This window comes from Mastacembelus armatus, chromosome 24, assembly GCF_900324485.2.
Source record: "Mastacembelus armatus chromosome 24, fMasArm1.2, whole genome shotgun sequence".
NCBI classification, from domain to species: domain Eukaryota; kingdom Metazoa; phylum Chordata; class Actinopteri; order Synbranchiformes; family Mastacembelidae; genus Mastacembelus; species Mastacembelus armatus.
Window position 1 is genome coordinate 21,049,222 of NC_046656.1, and position 22,111 is coordinate 21,071,332.

The following is a 22,111-nucleotide window of genomic DNA, read 5'->3' on the forward strand; positions in this document are numbered from 1 at the left end:
AGAAGTCCTGCAGTGACAGACCGAAACTGAGAGCCAGCTGAACCCGACCCAACATGAGATTCTTGTGGTAAAAGGAGTCGGCTCGGTTGTCAACTGAGCCCAAAGCAGCCAGAGGGCAGAACCGGCTCATTGCACCGTGCACCAGATGACTTAAGGGGCACAGCTGCTCCACAATCCCCTCACACATGTCCCTGCTGTTTTCATGTCAGTACGCACGCACGCGCACGCACGCACACACACGCGCACGCACACACACACACACACACACACACACACACGCACACACACACACACCAGAGGATGATATTTACGGTCAATAGTGACGCCGGTCTCTGGCTTGTGGTCTTTGCTTGACACCTGCCAGATGTCGAAGGCCTCGGTGGGCGAGTCGGAAAGGAGGCGGAACATCAGGATGATGGTGTAGGCGTGGGGAATACCGTAAGGATGGACGTCTCTGCTCGAGAGGAAACACAGTGAGATTTACTGTCAACACTGAGGGTTTATGTGTCAGTTCAGTACAATAAAACACATCAATCACCTCAGAACTGCAAACAACTGGAGCACAAAAATAAATGAAGATATTAAGGGATAAGTTTGAGGAGAAGACATGAAGAAGGAAAGGGTTCAGCAGTTAAGTCTATCCATGGATGAACATCAGAGGTGGAAGACCAGTGTCCTCCCAGTGAACATTAAAGAAAACCCTACAGAAACATAACGAAACGATGGAAACCATAAGTCCGTGCTCCCCACAAAAACACAAGATGAGGAAATATCTTTGAGAGGATGTTCAGTCCTGTAGAAACTCTGACGAGCAGCACTGAAGCTGTTCTGGAGGCTCCTGGTGCCGCTGTATATTTTCACTGCATCCACTTTCATTGCAGTTTGCAAATTTGCTTGTATGTGGCCAATAGAAATAAATCTGTAGAGAATCACAAGGTCCAAAGTAAAAGTACACATCCTGCAGCTGGAGTCTTTGATCACGGCCTTCATCAGCAGATGGACTTTGCTCTGTTGGAAACGTTCGAGTTTCCTTTTCGTCCTATTTTAAGTTTTTTCTCTCGTCGTTACTATAAAAGCAGAACGTTGAAGAGACCCCATGGTACCTGCTGTTTCACTGCTGTACATTAAAATCTGAATGAAGCATATTTTATCTGCTGCTTACTGTTAGAAAGCCTCATTAGGTCAAATCAGACCGTACTTTAACTGCTAATTAATATATTTTTAGTCTTTTGAAATGAATGGATTCTTTACTGTGTTGCTATTTCTGTAAATTCGAGGATTGTAATGAATCTTCCAGCTCTGGCTCAGCAGGATGTTTCCCAGTTGCTGCTGTGACATGACTACACACTTTGGAAAGTCAGACTTGGTGAACAGCCAGACAACAAGCTGATTGTTCACCCCTTTGTGTCATATTTTGACCATGGGCGCCTGTGTTGGGCGGGGGCCAGAATTAACAGTCTAGTGTGAGGTGGGGTTTGCGCTCGGTGACCTCATGGCAACCTGTTTGTGTGAAACAGATTCAGACTGGCCTGAAAAGTGGTCTTAAAGAGGGACTGCACCCAGTCCAGCCTCACACCGGATCATAAATCCACTGACCCAGTTTGTAAAAACAGCTGTGCAGGAGCTTGACTGGGAGAAAACGCTGTGGTTTTTCCTCAGTGCAGAGTTTAAAGGTTTAAGTTTTCATGCTGGAGGACAAATGGTTCAAGTTTGAGAACTGCTAGATGACTGAAAAACATATGCTGAATATGATTTCTTTACATTTGAACCTGACAAAGACCAAAGCAGACCCGTGCTATGGGGACTCACGCTGTGGGCTGCGTGAGGAAGGCGTCTTTGTGGAGCCTGTACGCCGCGTAGCTGTTGAAGGAGCCCGGCTCCATAGAGACGCCTTTAACGTAACTGTAGGTCTTCTCTGTCAGGTTGAACGCCTCCAGCATCCTGAAGCCTGGAACACAACAAATCAGGAGGTTTGTTCTGAAACTGGAAAACTGACTGAGGAAAAGATGAATTGCAGCGTAACTTTTCTCTGTCATTCGGTCTCACCAGGTGAAGTGAAGCCATTGAGGAAAATCAAGGGACAGGCTGTGGAACAAAAGGAAAAATTATTACGAGTCTTCACAAAGAAGAAGAAGAAAAATAAAAAACTACAAAACTACGATTTGTGCATATTTACATGAAGATGCTGTTTCACAGATGAAGGTAATCAGGTTTTCTTTGATGGTGTTGAAAGCGTCGAAGTCGTCCACGACAAAGACGTGTCTCTCGCTGGGTTTGCTGCCGATCTCCTGCAGCTCCACAAAGTCCACGTCGGCAACACCGATGGCAAAAACGCTGTAACCTGAAGACGAGACACGCAAATACAGTCAGAACACAAGCAAACAGGCGGTCGGCAGGTTGGCAGGAAAGACCTGGTCGAGTTAGAGGTGATCTACAGTTTCAGCAGCTGCACATCACAGTCGAGGCTGTGAGGGAGCAGCGACTGTCGGCCTGGGACAGCGTCCTGTACCTGCGTGCTGCAGCTTGGCGGCGTTCTTCTTCACCTCGTCCTGAGATCGTCCGTCTGTGATCACTACAACGACCTTGGGGACGTTTCTTCTCATCCCATTATCCACAGAAAAGGCCTTTTCGTAGGTGTGTTTCAGTGCCACGCCTGCTCAACAGAGAAGAGGGGAACAATGACGTGGAACGTTCGGCTATCATAGGAACTGCTGGTTTGCACAAAATCACTGCGATCGAACCTGTCTTGGTGTTTCCTCCTCTGTAGTGAATGTAAGGCAGCGCTGACATGGCCACGCCTTTGTCCTTGTACGTGTTCAGCTTGAACTCTGTTTTGGCGTCGTCGCTGTACTGCACAAACGACACCTGTGTGGACAGTCACATCGAGACAGCAGCAAGAAGACAAGTCAAGAACTGTTTTACCCAGAAGACTTTGCAACAGCCTGGAACCAAAGATCCTGGATTCTACTAAGGAGAAATCCACAGGAGAAAATTCAGGACAGAGCAAAGAGGAACATGTACAACCCATCAGATTGTAAACAGACGCAGCTGAATTACTCTTCAAATACCTCGTCCCCTGTTTTAATATTAACTGTTTATACTGCAGATTAATTTTATTTTGATCATCTCCATTCACAGTATCAACTCCCAGAGTTACGGATTTACATCTGACACACGTCAACACGTTCAATACACACCTGCATTCCTGAGGGTCCGATGACGTCGAAGGCGGCGATCACGCTGGAGATGAAGTGCACGACTTTGGTGAAGCTCTCCTCTCCGATACTCCACGAGCCATCGATGACGAACACCACATCTGCTTTGGCACTTTTGCAAACTGAGGCAGGACAACAAGTCAGTCAGGACCTTGAAGGTCGGTCGGACAGAGCTCAGCAGAGACAATCATCATCATCATCGAATTGTGGGCGAGCTGGAGAGCGTAAAACGTCTAAAGCTAGAAGTCTGTAACAAAACAAAATGACTGAGGAAAACGATGAGATGGGGCCAGGTAGAGTAATTATGGGCTTCATTGATAAAAAAAATAAAAAATGCTGGCAAAACCAACCGAGGAACATTTGGTCACCAGAAGGGTTGAAACTGAGCTCTTGTTAATGGCTTCCTCTCAGACAAATACCAATTGGGCAAAAAGCTCTGAATAATTTCTGCCTTATGTGACGCAACATACTTTGTAATTTTCTCTGTGCTTTGGAGATTTATGCATGTATTAAAGTTTTACACAATCCTGACTCGTTGGACCAGTCTCTCTCCTATTTTCAACACCCAAGTCGCTGGTTCTGGTTCTTCACGGGCGTGTCAATCTCGGTGCGCCCCGCAGGGCCAGCAGCACATGTGGCCACTATTAACTCACAGCTGGCACAAGTCGGATCCAGAGCGAGTCGCCTCGGCCAAAACGCCGCAATCACAGATGATCGATCCATTGTGTCCCGGGGCGGTTCCACGCCGTTCCATATGGACTCCTGGGAGGACGCTTTAACACGTCAAATCCTAATCAGCAGATAACCAGCTGACAAAATGGTCAGCTCAGGATGTTCAGGAATTAAGGTGCGTCCATTATCTGGGAGCAGAGTATCCGCACATTTCCGAAAGGAAAGTTTATTTGTTCAGCAGAAATGTGTAAAACTATGAGATAATAAGCAAAACTATATTACTGCAAAACCACAACAGTCTCGTCCAAATGTAGGGTCCAAAAAACCTGAAGACTGGGCCAACAGCAACAGTCCTGTTCCAAACTCAAACCGACACAGTACTTTTAATCTTAATTTACAGTCTAAATATGACATGACTTTAAAATGTCTAAAGATAACACAGTGGTTTTAACGTTCAAGACTAGGAAACAACTTTAATTGGCCCAGAACTGACAGTAAATTAGTCCTATACACTTTACAGCTGCTGCTTTTCCATGAGTGTGTGTGGGAGAAAGGGCTTTTCTTCTTCACACACTGACCCATGAAACCACTACACCGGTACCTCCTGAAAACCCACAGACAGGAAAACGGCAGCACTGACGTAGTGCTGCGTTAACAGACAGGGGGCGCCAGCCCTGCAGCAGATCAGATGCTGCAGCCACGTAATCAGCTACCATTTACACTTACCTGCCCATCCTGGGGGGATGGTGGGTGGAGGAGTTGGAGTCGGTGGGAGTGTTGGAGCTGGAGTTGGCTTCACCACTATGAGAAAACCAGCACAGACACAAGCGGTTATCGACATATTCAGGACCAGAGCGAACACGTCACTGAAAGATACGACTCAAATTATCAACAGAAGCTTTGCAGCGAGTTTTCGCACAGAACGAAAGTCGTGCAGGTTGTCCCTCACTTTTTTTTTTTTTTTTTTACAGCGTAGTGACATTCCCAGTGTGGAAAACTGGAAAAGTGACAAAAACTAAGAGCTGTTCTCACGTACACATAAACACCTCAGGACTGTTTCAACACCAAAATCAAAAACTCCAAACTGTTCCTTTAGCCAATACACGTACACAGACAAATTTATATTTAAAGGGTAGCTAAGGGCTCAAGGGAGTCAACACACTCACATGTTCTCTCTTTGGCGCTGACTCCTGGTCCCTCCAGATTCGGGGTCTGGACGAAGACGGTGGCAGTGTACAGGGCGTCGGGGGAAAGTCCGTCAAAGCAGTACTGAGGCAGGCCGGCGGGGATGGTGATCTCATGCTGGCCTTTAGAGGAGGCTGCAGAGGAAGGAAAACGGATCCTTTAGTCCAACAACAAATCTGAACTTGTTAGAAAAATCACAATATTCCCAAAAGAACTTTGGCAGAGTTGGCGACAGGTGACTTTTTAATATTACCTTTGCTAATGTAAACACTCAAACCTGATTCAAACTGTTTTCGCACAAACACTTCAGTTGGATGAAGATGTTCCAATGGGAAGATGCTCCACTCTGTTCTTTTGTTAGGCTTCATAATGTTTTCCAAACTGTGGCGTGACCTTCCCACAAGAACCAACTGTGTATTCAATCATCACCTGCAATAAGTGCATTAAAACAGGCTGTCCTCTGATCAGTTGATGTAGGGTCGAGTTAAATGTTTTTATAGGACTTAACTGATTTAATCGATTGTGGTAACAGGGATCAGTGACTCATGTGAAGCAGACGGAGCAGCTCCAGAGTTTGTTTCTGTGCTGGTCCCAGCCTTGTAAACCCGTGGGATCTGTGCACGTTTTCAGCTCTGAATCATCATGCAACAATACTGTAAGTGATGACATGTAGTCATTACGGGTGTCTCCTGGGAAATGATAGCATTAATGAGTCAAAGATTGCTTCCCAGGTGCTTAACACGTTTGGCTTTAAAAAACTACTGGCTTGTATCGCAGGAGACGTATTTCAGAGAAAAAAGATTTTTGATTTTACTGCATTTTGCTTTTTCTGTGCTCCAACTCAAACTGTCTGTATGTTTGGATTCATGGATGAATGCCTGGTTTATTTCACAAACAGAAAGCCCCTGACAGCCTGGTCTCAGATTTTTAGTGTTTCTCTACAAGGCTAAAGTCTTTTTCACTCAAGCTGTGTTTCGCTCATTTCTGCTCCACTAGATGTGCTTTAACTTCACTGTGCAGAGGGTTTGTTTTCGCATCCACCTTAAATCCCCAGTTTACCACTTTAGGATCCAGGTAGCTGATCTAGGGAACAAAGACCAAGACCATAAAGCGCATTAAGCATTAAGTTTTTTAAATGAAAACAGATTTGAGCACATTTGACTGAACATGAACGACAACATAAGCAGACAACCCAACAACTGTCATCAGACTTTCAAATCAAAAGTTGCATAATCCTGATTGGTGCATGAAACCATGTGACATTTGTAACTGAGCCCCACCGACTTCAAGCGGCGAGACATGAAAACATAAATCTAATCGAATGAACTGTTTGTGTGTTTATGTTGGAGTCTATGGCTCATGTTCAGGCCCTTTAAATTTGTCTCTGCATGTTTGTTTTCAATTTGTCATATCTGATTTGCTGTGATGCACTTTTCCAACTCTTGTTTTGACTAAATGACTTGTGACGTTTCGGTTTTGTTTTATTTATTGTGCAGGAAAACAGCATTTGAGGAACTGGTCGTTTCTCTTAATGTTGCTGTATTTCCTGTTCTGTTGCTAACCTCGGAAAATAAAAGACTCATTAATGCCCCTTAAAAATCCTGCAAACCCAACAACTGGACTTTCCAGTGAGATGTTTACTCTGTTGCTTGGCTGAGCGGTGATATATTCAAAATAAGGTTTCCTATTTACACTGTGCATTTGAGTAAGCACAAACAGAGAAAAGCATGTTTACTGCGGAGACAGCTGCCACGGATGACGACTTCTCAGTCTGAATGGATTTGATCATTTCCCGTCAAATGACAGAATCCAGCAGCTCTGATGATCCAATAGTTGGAGAATGAGCTCTGAAATAAACAGATTTTGATGGAAGGTACTAATGTAAATTGTTCTGGGAAAACGTGTGTCTCCTGCTCAGACTGACTCCAGAACAGTGGCCCTCATTTATCAGGAGAGAAGATACACACAGATCTGTACAGAGTGATGCTGACAAAATAAAATCCCTGAAATTGTTCAGCTGGATATTAGTCAATTCTCAGCTTTAAAACATTGGCAGCCACATGTTCTTCTCTAAGCAGTGACTTAGCTTTTAAAATATGGAGACAGCATAAATGGAGAAGACCCGAGTTCACTTTTTTCCACATCCTCATCTCACCACTCACTGTTTGCATTTCCATGTGAGAACAAACTGTTGACTGTGTGCTGCTTTCACTGGGACACAGTCTCAGGCTGAGGAGTTCTGATCCCTGCTTGTGGTTAACCAGCCATCTGTCACACGCAAGAAGACCCTTATTGGTTCTGACATCCCATCATGGCAGTCCAAATGGATAATGATTACCATATAGATACTTAAATATCGACACTCCCTTCCTGGTTTTTCCTGCTCATTAACCATGAAACCGTGTCCATGTGTGAATATGGACCAGATGGGAATCAAAGACCACGCACTAATTGAGAAAGATGTAATCTTTGCCGACAGAGAGACAATTAAAACATGGTGGTCGGACGCTAAATACCACAGGGCTCGAATATAAACAGTCTCGGAGGATTAAAAAAAAAGGCCGACCGTCTGCCAACCGCTGTGAGAGCTCCACCTGGAATCAGCAGAAAGTCTGTAGCATCCACAGCCGCAGAGATGACTTCATCTGGACAGATGCCTGGGAGTCATCAGCTGGAGTGTTACTGTATGCGCCGCATGCATCGAGTCCATCGCCTCCAACAAACCACATCCGATCAGGATCCGATCATTTGTGGTGCAACTGTTTAGTTTTCAACGCTGTAGAATAACCAACTGGAATTACAGTGGTTTGGTTTTGGATGTTTATGCCCAGAATCACTGCAGCTGATTGGTTGACTGACTGACTGACTGACTGACTGACTGATTGACTGACTGATTGACTGACTGACTGACTGATTGACTGACTGACTGACTGACTGACTGGCGTTTGGACCACGGTCGGTGTAAAAGATTAGAGGTGGTAGCGTTCACAGTGAGAAGCGAGGAGACTTACGGTCCGCAGGGTTGAGTTTGATGCGGTACGAAGTGGCCGCCCTGTGAGGAATCCATTTGACGCAGAACTTGTCGTGGCCGACGTCATAGGTCTCGATGTTACTCACATTCAGATAGACTGCAGGAAAAAATAAACACAAATCAGTTTTCACGTCCTGTCTGGTCACACTTGGGTTTTAGTGGAAAGATAAAGATTTGTCCTTTGACTTTACTCACTCCCTTCCAGTTACAAAAGTAAAATCCCTCTTGCCCACAGCACAGACTATGTTCTAAGTTAAAACTGAGCCTTCTGGGAAGGTTTTGGCTTTCAAACTGTCGGACATGTCACTAGTGGACGTACGTGTTGTTCCCTGCCCGGTGAGCGGTCCGCTCATGCCGCCCGTGTACTGAGCGATCACTTTGACGTCGTAGGTGGTTCCAGGCTGCAGGTTGTGCAGAGTGTATGATGTCACGTCGCCCACAAAGAAGTCAACGGCCTGGTCTGTGCCTGCAAACACACAGAAAGAAGACAAGAGGAGGTGTTGGCTGGGGAACATTGTGTTCATGATTTATTCTCTTTGTCTTACTTCAGTTCACAGTTCACAGACTGTGTGGGTGTGTGGACGGTCTCACCTTCTGGAGTGTAGATCAGCCTGTATCCCTGCACAGGAGCAGTCACCGGGTCCCAGGCCACTCTGAATCGGGTGTACCACTCATCCGAGACCCGCAGGTTTCTAGGACTCAACAGCCCGACTGCACCAGAGAGAAGATGAGAGTCAACATCTGCATCTTCACGTTTCAGTCTGTTTTTTTTTAAAAGTACATCTGGTCTTCTGTATTTTACAATCAGTACAAAGTCCAGACCCGCTGGCCTGCAGACCCGCTCGCCTGTTTAACGGCTGCATCAGTGAGAGTGAGCACTAACTGGGGTCACAGGTTCAATCCCTGCAACAAACAAATCCACAGCCGAGAGTGTTCACCTCCACCTTAACAGGGGGATTCTGGGAAAGTGTTCCTCTAAATGAACAATGGGCACCGAGGGCATCTGTTCTGTTTGTTTTCCAACTGTCTCTGTCCTACAACTGCTGATTACCTGGACCAGGTGTGTTCCACCAATCAGAAGCTGGAATATACCAATTCCCCAACTCCACCCTCATCTGAGATGGTACCTTCCAGCTTCTGAGCTCCACACTAGCACACCAGCAGCAGGTAGGGCAGGGATTGTTATAAAACAAGAAGAACTGTGGCTCTCAAGGACCATGGACCTCTGCTCCAAATGCTAATCAGTCAGAGCAACCTCTTTGTCAACAAATGAATTAAACAACTGATTTATTGCCCTTTAGACTAGAAACTGGGCGATTCTGCCCCTAACAGACATGGCTGCCCTGATCATTGTTTGCTACAAAACCACGGTATGTAGGCGACACTGTGTCCAAGCTGAAATCTCTACAGGACAATCAATAATAAATTACTGCTGCCGCCTCACCTGTACGCCCGTTTCCGTTGAGAGTCCCTCCAGGACCCTCGGCGTAGACGGCCTCCACGGTGATGTTGTACGGGGTGTCTGGGAGCAGATTCTGCAGCATGGCATTGTTTCTGTTTCCAGGGACCACAGTCTGAGGAGCAGAACAACACAGAGTCTGAGCATGTTGGGCACTAATCCACTGTCAGGAGAAACAGGGAGGTGGTTTCCACAGAGGCTGTGTGTGTGTGTGTGTGTGTGTGCCAATAGAAGTGGGAGGCAGGGCCGTTCACTCAGACTCATTAATAACACCTGGGCCAAGTGACGACACAAGCTGCCTGCTGGAGACACTAGTGTTTATTTGCTTTTGTTTTCCCACCAACACTCACACATCCTCTGACTGACACCAATTATCCTGCTCACCTCACCTTTTTGAATATTTCTGAACACAAATGAGTCAATCTGAGCACTTTCTGGCATCTTGTTCGCTGTATTGAGACTATAATCAGTGTCTAGGACAGATGAACGTGAATACAGGTGATGTGTCGGTTTTGCACCTGCCTTTAGGAGATTCTGCTGTGCAGGAAACACGCACTACAAAATATTCATAATAGAGATCCCCAAACAGGTTTCCATCCTAGCAAAGTAATCCCTAAGACACAGGAAGAAGAGTTTGCCATGGTCTTGATGCAGTTGGATTATGAAAAGCTGCGTGCCAACACAAACCTTCCCCACAGATGCTAAACTGTAGTAACCGTGCACATTTGTTTGTCCCAGTCTGGCACAGCCCTTTCACCGCTGTCCCTGCTGCAGCGAGCTGACTCATACAGAGCAGGTGCTTCGCTAACGAGCAGAAGGGGCAGCACAGCTGGGCCGCCTCCGCCCTCCGCTGCAGCTCCAGCTCATTATTTAGGACTATTAATAACATTATAATGGCCCAAATTACACTGTTTGTTTAACTGAGCCTGTAATTAGTCGCACTAACCTGTGATTTATAACCTGAACAAGCCAAGGGAATCCTAAAACATGACTTCACTGCAGAACAGCGGCAAATGATGAATGATGAGCATTTAAGCAAAACATTTATCCAAAACAAAAACATTATTACCTGAAATTAATCTCTCATTAGGGTTGAGTGGATAAAACTAGCTTGAGGAATTTGCTTCTGATGGATTTTCTTTGTGTCTTTCAAAGATCCTGACATTTTTTAACGCACTCTCACTAAAGCTGGTGTAAATATTTCAATTTGATGTTTTAATCCTGATAATTAAGATTTAATGAGGAAGTTACTCTTGTAGGAATCTTCAGTGATGTCACAGCCTCTTGTGATCTCTGCAGACGTGCGAAACGCCTTCATGGACATTTTTTGAAGCGTACTCACAAACTCAGTGATGGGGTCTCCAGTCATGGGGGCATAGGCGATCCTGTACTGCCTGACGGGACCCTCTGCGTGGTCCCAGCCGATGGTGAGGGTGCTGGTGGTGGCATCGAACACACGCATGTTCCTGGGCCCAGCACGGGGCACTGCAGCACATACACATCAAATTCATTCACACACCAACACTATTATATCATGTGGGGGTTTTTTTCTCTATACAACAACACATGAAAAAAGTTCCCATTAGGTCAAAAACAGTCTATAAATGAGTCTGTTGTTGAAACTGACCCACTTTGGCTGGACCATGGAGGCAACAGAGCCCAGGAAATCCAGCACATATGTGACTTTGAGAAACCGTTAGAAAACAAATGTAAAACTTTCGATGCTTTTGACATAAAACATGACGTTGCACTTCAGTCAGTTGTGTCTGTAAAGCTGCTATAACTATTTGAACACGAAGGAAAACAGAGTAAATGAAAGATTTGGCTTCATATGATCAGAGATTAGAAAGATGCTGAGATGTGTGATTTTACAGGTCTGTTCAATTTCATCACTAGGCTGCGGCTCTAGACTAATATTCACAAAAAACACTTCATGTGTGATTTGGGAAAGCAGACCGCTCTGGCCTTCATTCTAGCGGTTATTCATTTTATGCTAAACAATCAATAAAATTATTATCTCTTATCGTTTGTGTTCAGATCTAATCCGTTCCTTAGAAAAACTGTATTATTGTGCTACTTGTATGGTCGCAGGCTTTGTGACGTAAACCAGGGTGAGCACCTGGTCGTACACGCCGTCAACAGGTGACACTGTTGTTGTACTTACGTGTTTTTCCGGTGTCCTTTACCGGAGGTCCCGTCCCGTCGGCGTACAGAGCGGAGACGCTGACTGAGTAGGGAGTATCCGGGATGAGGTTGTCCAGGAAGGCATTGTTAGTATTCCCTGGAACCAGGACCTTTTTGGAGAAGAAACCCATGGGTCAGAAAAATGACAGCCACAGCAGGGAGACTTTGCCTTCTCAAATGAGCTTCTTCAACATCACGTAACAGTTTGGCAGCGATAAAGTACATAATGACCTCAGTGCTCATCCCACATGCAGTTATCTCTCAGGTGTCCGGCTGCCAACGTTTTCTTCAAACACTAACACAGGCCTGGGAGGTTAGCAGCCAAACAAATTGCTCATTCAGTAAGCAAATCGACGGGTAAACAGTTTTTGCTAGGAAGCGGCTGGAGAGTGCGAGTTCTGTCATCGGCTCCGAGAGCAGGATTAGACCCGCAGCTCAACAAGTTTTCCAACAACAAGGATGCCTGCGGACTGTCTCTTGTCACCGGGATTATTACAGCATCTATCTGCTGCTTTCTACTCAGGCCATAAAAACCAGTGCAATTACACCAGGAGAAAGACATCTCCTGGTTGAACTCTAGTTGACCCTCATCTAGAGCATTTGTCTTGGTCAAAGCCAAGATCTCAAAGAGCTTTGGACCCAAATTTTCTGGCATGTCAAGACTGTTTCCTTTGTGACGATGGAAGGTATGAGATCCCACAGTTGGAAGCACATATACGCCTACTGGCCTGATTTGAAATCCCTCCAGCTAACTCAGGATTGGCTATTGTCCTTTTAAAACAGGATGAATTACGTTACGGCTCGTGGTTTACTCATTTAGTAATTTCCCGAAGGCAGCGCTGCTCTCGGGGGCTGAAACGTAACCCACTCCTGAGTTAAGTCTCGGCGAGTGGATCCAAACAGCAAACTTCTTCTGGGTAATTAATGGGCTTCGAGTGGGGTCACATTTATTGCACTGAAGAAGAGTCTGGAGTCTGTTATTCAGGGTGATGTCATGTACACCGATTCTTAAAAAGGTTATTCAAAGGAAGACCGGAGCCTGCTGAAGCCCAGCTGGGGTTGGATGTGTCCACCATCCACCTTCTTTACCTTTGTCCTGATCCTAAAATGACCTACAGAAAACACAAGGATCGGACGAATTTACTAAGAGGCCGTTTTTCATCTGAGAACGTCTGTACTATAAAGCCTCGTGCTTTGGTACCACCTGAAACATGTGGTCTAACTTATGTTTAGCTACTTAGAGCAGACCGTTTGAACCTGGAGGTTTGCTGAGCTAAGAAATCATGGGATCACTCTTCATTCCTTTGGATGGAAGAGGTGAGGTCATCAGGGGTCACTGGTCGTACCAAAGTGGCTCCTTCCACTCTACAAGGATTAATGACAATGAACCTTTCTTCCTTTGTGTGACTGTCTAATGAAAATAAGCAGCACTGCGTCTTAGAGCAGCTTCAGGGCCTCCTGGATGTGAAATACCAGGTTTGATCTCAGTAAAGACTTGGGGTTAACCTTCCTGCTGATTTCTTGCCAAACCAACAAAATTCAAAGTTAATCAAAATAAAATGCAGCAATCTGAAAGAGGATATGGTGACTACAGATGATAAACAACGCAACACTACCAGCTTCCCAGCATCATCACCAGAACAACCTGATTAGATTTCAGCCTCATGGCCACAACAAGTTCAACAACAGGAGCTTCGAACTGATGTCAGCCACATGTGTCTGGTGTGCAGGGTTTCCAAACATCCATCACAGATGTCAAGCTGTTTATTTTAGTTTAGTTTTTAGTGCAATCCACATATTTGCACTGGTACATGAAATCAGTGCTGCTGGAGAGACTTCCATATCTAAGAGCATTATCATAATTACTGCACATCTGTGCAACATCAATGCAAACAGTGTAACAACTAGGAGCGACCAAAGGATCCATGAATTAGACCGACCCCGCGAACGCAATGACCTCACACCGATTCCACTGGTTTAATCACATGGAGAAGAAATGGATCTAAGTTAAAATTAAAAAAACCACAGGAGAGAAAATGATGTTTCTTACAAGCACATCCCCAAGACAAGAGCCAAGGCAAGACCGATAACCATCAAGTCTCAAGTAAAACCTCAAGTCAGGACCCACAAAATCAACTGTCCAGTCACGTCCCGAGTCAAGAACCAATTGGACCAACTGGGAGTCAACAGGGTAAAGTCACAAATCATCGATCCAAGACATTCAGCAGACTGGAAAACCTGGTTCTTGTCTGTCAATACTCCTGAAATCATGAGTCGATGTAGTAATTAGTCAATTAGCAGACAATTAATCAGCAAATCTCTGTTTTCTGCCTCTACAGTGAGAAGTGAATAAGGTCCTGGGCCCGTGGTCAGTGAAGACACCTGAAGAAAAACAGTCTGCAGACAAAATAAAGAATCCATAAAAAAAAAAATCAAATGGTTAGTTACCAATAAAACTAAAGATGAGTTGCAGCCTTATCTGCTGGTATGATAACAGCTAACCCACGTTCCAATGAATTTCCACATCTGACAAGAAATGACCTGCAGCCGTTGCAACAAGTTGCTTTGCAGTGAGAAAAAAAAATAATTATCTCATCTAACAAGCAGAGTTTTCTACCAGTTTAGAAAGAAAACAACATGCCAGGGTTTGTTATTTTTTGTCTTTACATTCTTCGCTCTAATCCTTTCCCCTGTGAGCAGAGAGGGATCTCAGGGCAAACAGCCTCCTCCTGCCCTCGAGGCCAATTCTGCTGCTAATGACAGTCTGTGGGTTCGTGTTCTAACAGCGTGGAGGGAGTTACTCACCGTCTCAGCGGGTCTGTTTCCGGTCAGGGGGGAATAGACCACCCGGTACTGCTGAATCTGGCCCGAGGCGGGCTCCCAGCGCACGTTCAGGCTGTTGGGCGTGGGGTTGTACACCTGGATGTTCCTGGGTGGGGTTCGAGGGACTGCAAGGGTCACAGAGGTTAAGAGAAAGTGAAATGAGGAAGGAGGGGGTGTTGACTTTCTTCACTTAGCAACAAAACATCCAAATGAAGGGCTTGTCCCAGACACGTCCCATTCTAGCACCTAACACTGACAGCCAATGCTGACGGATTTACAAACACAAATTATTACACTCTTCAAAATGTCAGCGCTAATAAACAAGGTGCTAAACCCATCAGGAGAGAACGTGAAGCCAAGGATCAGTTTAGGTTTTCCCTTTTCTGGAAAGCTCCTGAACTAATGTTTAGAAACCCAGTAAAGTTAATAATTATCTCTTTAGCTCTGATTCTGTTACAGCTGCAAAGTAAAACAAGCTGATCAAACGTTTCAAATGCTGCACTCAGCATTTCCTCCAGAAAGTCTTTTTATCGTGTCTATGTGCAGACTATATGTAGACCGTATGCAGAGTATATGCAGACTATATGCAGACTGGGTAGAGAGAAGCAGCTGATGCAAAACCTCCTTTAAAACCAATCTGTGTGTGTACTGTGCATCCTGCTGGTATTTGGGTGTTACGCAATAAATAAGTGCAGTACACGTGACTGTGGCAAACCCTTTGCTGTAGACATAACTTTCAAAGTACCGAGGACTTTGTCATCCACAAACAAAGTGACTTTCTATCCTTCAGGGAGACATTTGTTCTAATTTTTAAGGAATTTATTGCTTTTTTGCAGCAAGAATAATTTTTCTCCTCATTTTGGACTCAGTGTTTTTGTCCAGACAGAATTCTGACACAATCCTCCTGGGATGAAAACAATCGAACTGGACTGAGTTAGTGGTAATAAAAAACCATTAGCGTCACACACAGATCAGTAAATCACTGCTGGGACAAGCGGTGGCCGGCAGACAAATACTCTGCAGCCAACACATGTGACAACACGTTCTGCTCAGGGTCCTCAGTGTCATCCTGCATCGTGTTTCACTGCTCCAAACAATTACAGACAACAATGAGAACCTGTTTAGCCCTTCGGTTTATCAAACATGTGACGTTTGCTGTTCGCTGTCTGGTAGTCATTTCCATTTTTAGCTCCACAAACAAAAACAGACAAACTGCATTAGTGAGACTGTGACGAAGCGACATCACTTCCTAACAGGTGGGAAAACTGCAGAGAGACCAAACCTTTGACCCGTACTCTTTATCTTAAACTGGAGCCCCGACCCCACAGCAGTACTTCTGCAACACATGACCATAACCTGACCCAAACAGAACAGGAAAAAAATCAGCCTTCACTAAGAGGCCATTTTGAAATAAATCACTGAGTGTGAAGGTTTAACAGGCACCAAACACTTGAAATGGAAACAATAATGACTTTAACCTCTATTGCATGTTCACTAGGTTAACCGCAGGTTTACCCAGTCATCTGATCGGCCAGCACAGTGTCGCTGGATGAGGCTGCATTGTCTTGAGCCAAGTTGAGTCAGGTCCCCCCCCCCCAGACCTGAAAAGCTGTGATTTTCTGCAGGAGCGCCTGTTCTGGCATCCTCGACGTGCCAGTCATGGTTTTACTGAAATGATTTACAGGGCTGTGTTCGTTCATGCAGTGCCCTCGGTTACAGCTCTGTGCCGCTTCCCAAGCTGGGCTGGATTGTGTAAGGCTTCAGACTCAGTTTGTGTTTGGTTGGCTTCAAACTGAATTTGTCAAAGAATTTTCCTCTCTCACTCTGCCAGTCGTCTGTGTCCATGTGTGTCGATGCACAACATCCAGTGGGGAGAGGGGGGAGGTCCACAGGGCTGGAAAGCCGGAGGTCCGAGATGGATGTAATAAAGCAAAAACGTGGCTCTGGTCTCAAATACGGCAGTGCCAGTTTGGTTCTGGTCTGGCTGGGACTGTGGTTCAGAATAGGTGAAAAAAATGAATGCTGTGTTGTGTGTCCCCTTTGCTGGAGTGATATCTGAGAAATATATCACAGATCCTTAAACAATACAACCTTCCCAACTGGTCCAAAACGCTGCCTAAAGCCACTTCGTAGTGTACGGAAGCTTCACCACTAACCAGTAAAAGTGTCTTCAGCTTCAGACAAGCCAACACGTGTCTTGGTTACAGGAACACGTCGGTGTTACCTGAGACTGTTCTATTGCTCTTCAGTCCTGTGCTGTCGGCCACCAGCAGCTGCTCCATTAAAGTCTGACCTTAGGGGATGGTTAAAGGTCATGCATCTAAACGTAACAGACCTAAGAGGTTCCACTCACAGTGTGATTTTACAAACCAGTATGAGCTGATGTTAAACTACTTTCTTTGTTTACACTGAAAGATGCAACTTCACCAGGTTTTTGCTCTCAACATGAATCAGAAATTTAAATCAGGGACTTACGTGTCTTTCCTCTGTCCGACTGGCGCAGACCCTCTCCCTCTGGGTAGACTGGAACCACAGTCACGGTGTAGGGGGTGTTTGACAGAAGGTTCCTCAGTACGGTGTTGGTGGTGCCGCCCGACACCTGATCCTGCTCACACACAGGAAAACACAGCTTTCTGTTTATTTTACAACAGTTAACGTAAAATAACATTAACTGTCCTCAAAACACTGATTCCAGATGACCTCTGACACACACACACACACACACATTGAGGGCACAAGCGCATAATGCATCAGTGTACCATGCTAACAGCTCTTGGTGTTTACAGTTCTCTATGTCAGTCTGTGAGGAAGGACAGGAAGTCTCACCATGTCCTCGGTGCCTCCAGATGCAGGAACGTAGAAGATGCGGTACTGGCGGACGTTGCCTTCCGCTGGATCCCAGCGCACCTTGAGGGAGCTGGTGGTGGGATCAGTGACCTGCAGATTCTTCACTCCGCCCAGAGGCTCTGTCAACACAGCAGAGAGAATAGATCAAAAACCGTCACACTAAGTCTTCATGAGTGGATTAGCCTCTGGACAGTTGGTGCCATCTGTGCTCTAGGTTCAAACAAACTAGGACAGTTTTTGGTGAAGCTCTTTGCGTTACAGCTGCTCACTTGTCTTCCCGTTCTCCGACACACGTTTTCCCTCCATGTCGGCATAAATCGGCACCAGCGTCACTTTGTACTCGACGTCTGGCTGCAGGTCTCTCAGCACCGTGCTGGTTGACATCCCAGATACCTGAGTCTGCAAAGGGAGAAAACAACATCAGCCACAGAAACACGAGTTTATCTGCTTCCATTTGAGTCCACGTAATATCATTGTCAGGGAGTGATGCTAATTTATGTGTAAAAACACCCTGAAAACTCAACTTATCGTCTCATGTCTCATTGCTTTTGTTTCAGATCTTCAGGGAAGCAGATGCTGTGTGAAATATTCACAGTCTCTGTGTTTTTAATGGCTGCGCCCGTTCATCACATGGGATCATTCCAGAGGTGCTGTGCAGCATTTTAGACACATTCCCAGAATTCTGCCTGAAATATTTGCCATCAGTTTGTTTGGAGTGTCCCACTAGAGTACGAAATCATTTTTTATTTGGGGTATTGGATTTAAACAATGTTTGGCTGCAGCACAAAGGTCGGGGAGGAGACTCAATCTTTTTCTTATTTTCAACTTCAGCTGTTGTCACCAGAGTGAACAACAGTTTCTGTTCAAAATAAATCAGATCAGCCTCTTTTTTCTTACAGTCCACAAATTCCATGAAAAGATCAGACACAGCAGGTCGTCAGTGCTGCAGTGTTTTTTACAAATTATAACTATATGCAGAGTGGATGGAGACGTCAGAAGGGAAACAAAGCATGGGTGTAAACTGACCATGCTCTCAGATCCCCCGGCGGCGGGGACGTAGATGATCTGGTACTGTCTGACGTCGCCCTCGGCCGGTTCCCAGAGAACCCTCAGGGAGTTGGTGGTGGGGTCAGTCACCTGGAGGTTCTTCACTCCGCTCACAGGCCCTGAGAGAGATGGGAAACATTACAACCACTGCACATAACAACTGCTGTTCACTTAATCCTGCAGGGAGTTCATTAGGACGGTCAGATGTGTCCAAGTTTGGGAGGATGTCAATCAGTCTTCCTGTGACTATCTTTCTGGTATTCTAAGATGCAAAAAACATCCTTAAGAGATTTTATTTTTTTTAAGCTTGAAGGAATTCCTCCCTGGAAAAAGGATTTTATTATCTGCTGCAAATCAGCCTTAACATTTGTTCTGTCCTGCAGGGTGCACCAAGTGGGTGGGTTTACCACATCAGTGTTCAGATGTGTCAGAGTCAGGAAAGTTGCCTAAACTTTCTGGCATTCATTATGTTCTTTTGTGAGTACAAGTGTCTGGATAACCCAATATCTGTATTATCTTTCTCAGGGCCATACCTGTGGTTTTTTGCATGTTTTATCATATTACATACAAACTGAGTGTACTTTGTGTTATGGGCAGGTTTTCAGATGTCTTCCAGGCAGCCAGTGGTTTCAGTCGAGTGAAAAATATTTTTTTTTTTTCTCATATATTATTTGTATTGAAGTGCAAAATTACTGTTTCATGCCAAAAAAAAAAACATTTTCAAAGTTTTAGAAAAGATTCCAGACCTTAAAGACGATCTGCGGGTTAAACACCATGTAATCCAAGATTTCCAGCAGCGTTTTGTAAGTGTATTAGAATAAATCATGCAGTTTTTTAGGAAATACGACATTTAATAAATTTTAATAAATTCCTTAAATACTTAAAAAATGTTACTGACAAACACATTTTTAATGAGATGAGCTCTACTTGCAAAGGCAATGCAGAGCTGTGCTCCTAAGATCCACAGCACCTCTGTTGTTTTATACATTTTTTATTCTTTTCTGCGTCGTTCTGTCGCATACGTGGATGTAATAAACATAAATTCCTTAAATACAAACCAAGATCCTGGAAATAAATAAAGCATGCAAACATCTATGGCGTGAAAAGGATCAACAATTACAGAAATTTTATAGTTGCAGTAAAACATTTGTTTGGATGTTAACGAGTTCTTGCAGAGTTCTTGCAGAGCTGGAGAGACATTAGGCAAAGCAGTCCCAACGAGTAACTGCAGGACCACCCCTGGAAGGCTGGAAATAAATCACGAGGTATACGGTTGTAAATACCGAACAAACTGTGGACCAGCTGTTCGTACTTTCAAACTTAGCTTAGTTACGTGTAGTTATGTTAGTTAAGTCCTCACTAAGTCTTCACCAGCTAAGCCTTTCCTTTCAATAGTCCAGCTACTTAACTAGTTGGTCAGGAAATAGCCAGTGAAGTTTCAGGTGCAACCAAATCCTAGAAAGCAGTGATTCTCTAACTGATGGTAACAATCCAGCTAAATAAAGCCATCGACACATCCTGTCCCTGACTTTTCTGCCATCCCATTGACACTTCACTCTTTTTCATTGTGTTTCACTGTGTTTAACGGTGCAGAATCTTTAAGATCCTTCAAAACCGTATGTTACGGCAGAGCATGAGCTCACAGGTCCTGCAGGATGCACCACACAGGTGGTGTTTCTGCATTACAGGACTCTTCACATGCATCAGAGTGAAGAAAGCTGACAATCTGAAAAATGTGTATTCTGAAGCACGAGGGCTATTTTCAGATCGGACTATCTGGCTCTCTCTGTGAGCTCCGTCCTCAACCTGGACCAGAGCCGAACGCCCGGATGAGTCACTCACTTGTATTTCCCGTCGCACTCTGCCTTATGCCGTCCACGTCTGGGTAGATGGGAACGACGGCCACGTTGTAGGCTGTGTCGGGATTCAGATTCCTCAGGACGGTGTTGGTGGTGTCTCCCGAAACCTCCACCTGTTCAACAAAGTGTTAAACCAGCCGTCAGTTAAGTTAACGATTTCATCTGATTATGGTGAGAAGGTTCACAGGTTTTACTGGGTAAATGAGCTGGAGCTGTGTTTTCAAAGCTCTAGGAACCTGGATATAAACGTTCAAATCCACCTGGAACAGTCCTGGCTACATCTTAGTAAAACGTTCGTACCATGTGTTCTTCTCCTGATGGTGCAGCAACATAATAAACCTTGTAGCTTCGGACGTTGCCCACCGCTGGATCCCAGCGGACCGTCAGAGTGCTCACAGTCGGGTCGATCACCTCCAAGTTCTTCACTCCACCCATAGGATCTGAGGAGGAGGAGCAGGTCTCGGTTAGTGAAGGAACCGGTCACTTTGATTTGGTTAGTGAGCAGCGTGAGTGATAAATGGACTTCCTCCAGGTCTCCCAGTGCAGGCCAATGTGTATTTGACATTACTGTTAGTTAGGCGCTGTATCAAAAACATCTCACATCAAAAATATTAGATTTGTTTTTAGAAGTCTTGTGTTTCAAATGCAGGTTCCCCTGTCATGGAACCTCAGCCTTTTTATTAACAGAACATTTCATGTCAAGTCATATTTCTTGGCGTGTTTATTAGGTCCAAACGAATTCTGGCTGCACTAAAGCCCAGCTACAAACCAATCACCATTCTTGTCTGGACTCACTTGTCCTCCCCTGTTCAGACTGAGGTTTTCCCTCCATCTCGTGGTAGACGGGCACCACGGTGACAGTGTAGTCCGTGTTCGGGTCCAAGTTCTTCAGGACGGTGGAGGTAGTGGTTCCAGTCACCTGGTCCTGAATGAACAGAGAAGATAAAACTTCCACTTCATAAAATGTCCAAGAACCTTCGTTTTAGTGACTGACCAGAGGAGAGTACGTCTCCCTCTGCCACAAATTTGTTCTTTGTCCTTTTAATCTAATATTAACTTCTTGACTCAGATAATTTCATCTGTTTCCAAATCAAATCATCGTGTTTCACCACATTGTTAAACCAAGTCACATAATCTGGAGCGTAATGAAATGGACTTCAATCTACTGTCACTGTTTTATATCCACTGCCTTGGAAACAAGTGTAATTATCTCGACACTGGCTTCGCTCCACGTGCTGAGGCCAAACTAAGACACAGTACAGCACCGTGTCAGCCTGTAATGTAATGTGGTTCAAAGAAGAAAACATGCTTAAATACATTAAATGTCTATAACCCTTCACGTTATCACCATCAAACGGTGGCATCATACTCAGGACTGTGCAGACCATGATGGAGAACCTGTGGGGTGCTGGTTCTGCTGTCCCAGGCTTCTAGTGAGTTCCATACGGTACATGATCCATTAGTGGATTCTTAGTCCAGATGTGTAATCCACCACAATGAACTACCCCTCAGGTAACACCTAAGTGTTAAATGGGGTGACATGAAGCCAACCAGTCTGCAGGTATGTGTATATGTGTGTGTATATATATATGTCCAGTCATACCACTTCCTGTTCTCCCCCGGCAGATGGCACCCAGATCACGATGTATTCGCGAACATTTCCCTCAGCGGGGTCCCAGCGGACGTTCAGGGTGCTGGTGGTGGGATCGGTAACCTGCAGGTTCCTCGCAAAACCCAGTGGCTCTGAGCAGAGACGAGAGACAGGAAGACGAGCTCAGGGTTTGGATCA

At 45.1% G+C, this 22,111-nt stretch overlaps 1 protein-coding gene across 5 annotated transcripts in view; it reads right to left on the reverse strand.

Annotated features, from left to right (window-relative positions):
* The window catches only part of col12a1b (collagen, type XII, alpha 1b), a 100,895-nt gene that overhangs the window by 24,023 nt on the left and 54,761 nt on the right, over nt 1-22,111 (reverse strand). For all 5 annotated transcript variants that reach the window (XM_026329560.2, XM_026329557.2, XM_026329559.1 and 2 more), the window contains 24 exons: nt 21,926-22,065; nt 21,118-21,247; nt 20,623-20,762; nt 20,306-20,435; nt 18,443-18,582; nt 17,686-17,815; nt 17,396-17,535; nt 17,045-17,174; nt 14,552-14,694; nt 11,727-11,856; nt 10,905-11,047; nt 9,548-9,677; nt 8,695-8,814; nt 8,423-8,569; nt 8,084-8,200; nt 5,054-5,206; nt 4,614-4,688; nt 3,198-3,337; nt 2,742-2,865; nt 2,510-2,653; nt 2,177-2,341; nt 2,047-2,085; nt 1,810-1,948; nt 312-454 (listed from right to left, as the gene is read on the reverse strand). In XM_026329560.2, coding sequence (XP_026185345.1) covers nt 312-454; nt 1,810-1,948; nt 2,047-2,085; nt 2,177-2,341; nt 2,510-2,653; nt 2,742-2,865; nt 3,198-3,337; nt 4,614-4,688; nt 5,054-5,206; nt 8,084-8,200; nt 8,423-8,569; nt 8,695-8,814; nt 9,548-9,677; nt 10,905-11,047; nt 11,727-11,856; nt 14,552-14,694; nt 17,045-17,174; nt 17,396-17,535; nt 17,686-17,815; nt 18,443-18,582; nt 20,306-20,435; nt 20,623-20,762; nt 21,118-21,247; nt 21,926-22,065 — 3,132 coding nt within the window. The remainder of the gene's footprint in view (nt 1-311; nt 455-1,809; nt 1,949-2,046; nt 2,086-2,176; nt 2,342-2,509; nt 2,654-2,741; nt 2,866-3,197; nt 3,338-4,613; nt 4,689-5,053; nt 5,207-8,083; nt 8,201-8,422; nt 8,570-8,694; nt 8,815-9,547; nt 9,678-10,904; nt 11,048-11,726; nt 11,857-14,551; nt 14,695-17,044; nt 17,175-17,395; nt 17,536-17,685; nt 17,816-18,442; nt 18,583-20,305; nt 20,436-20,622; nt 20,763-21,117; nt 21,248-21,925; nt 22,066-22,111) is intronic.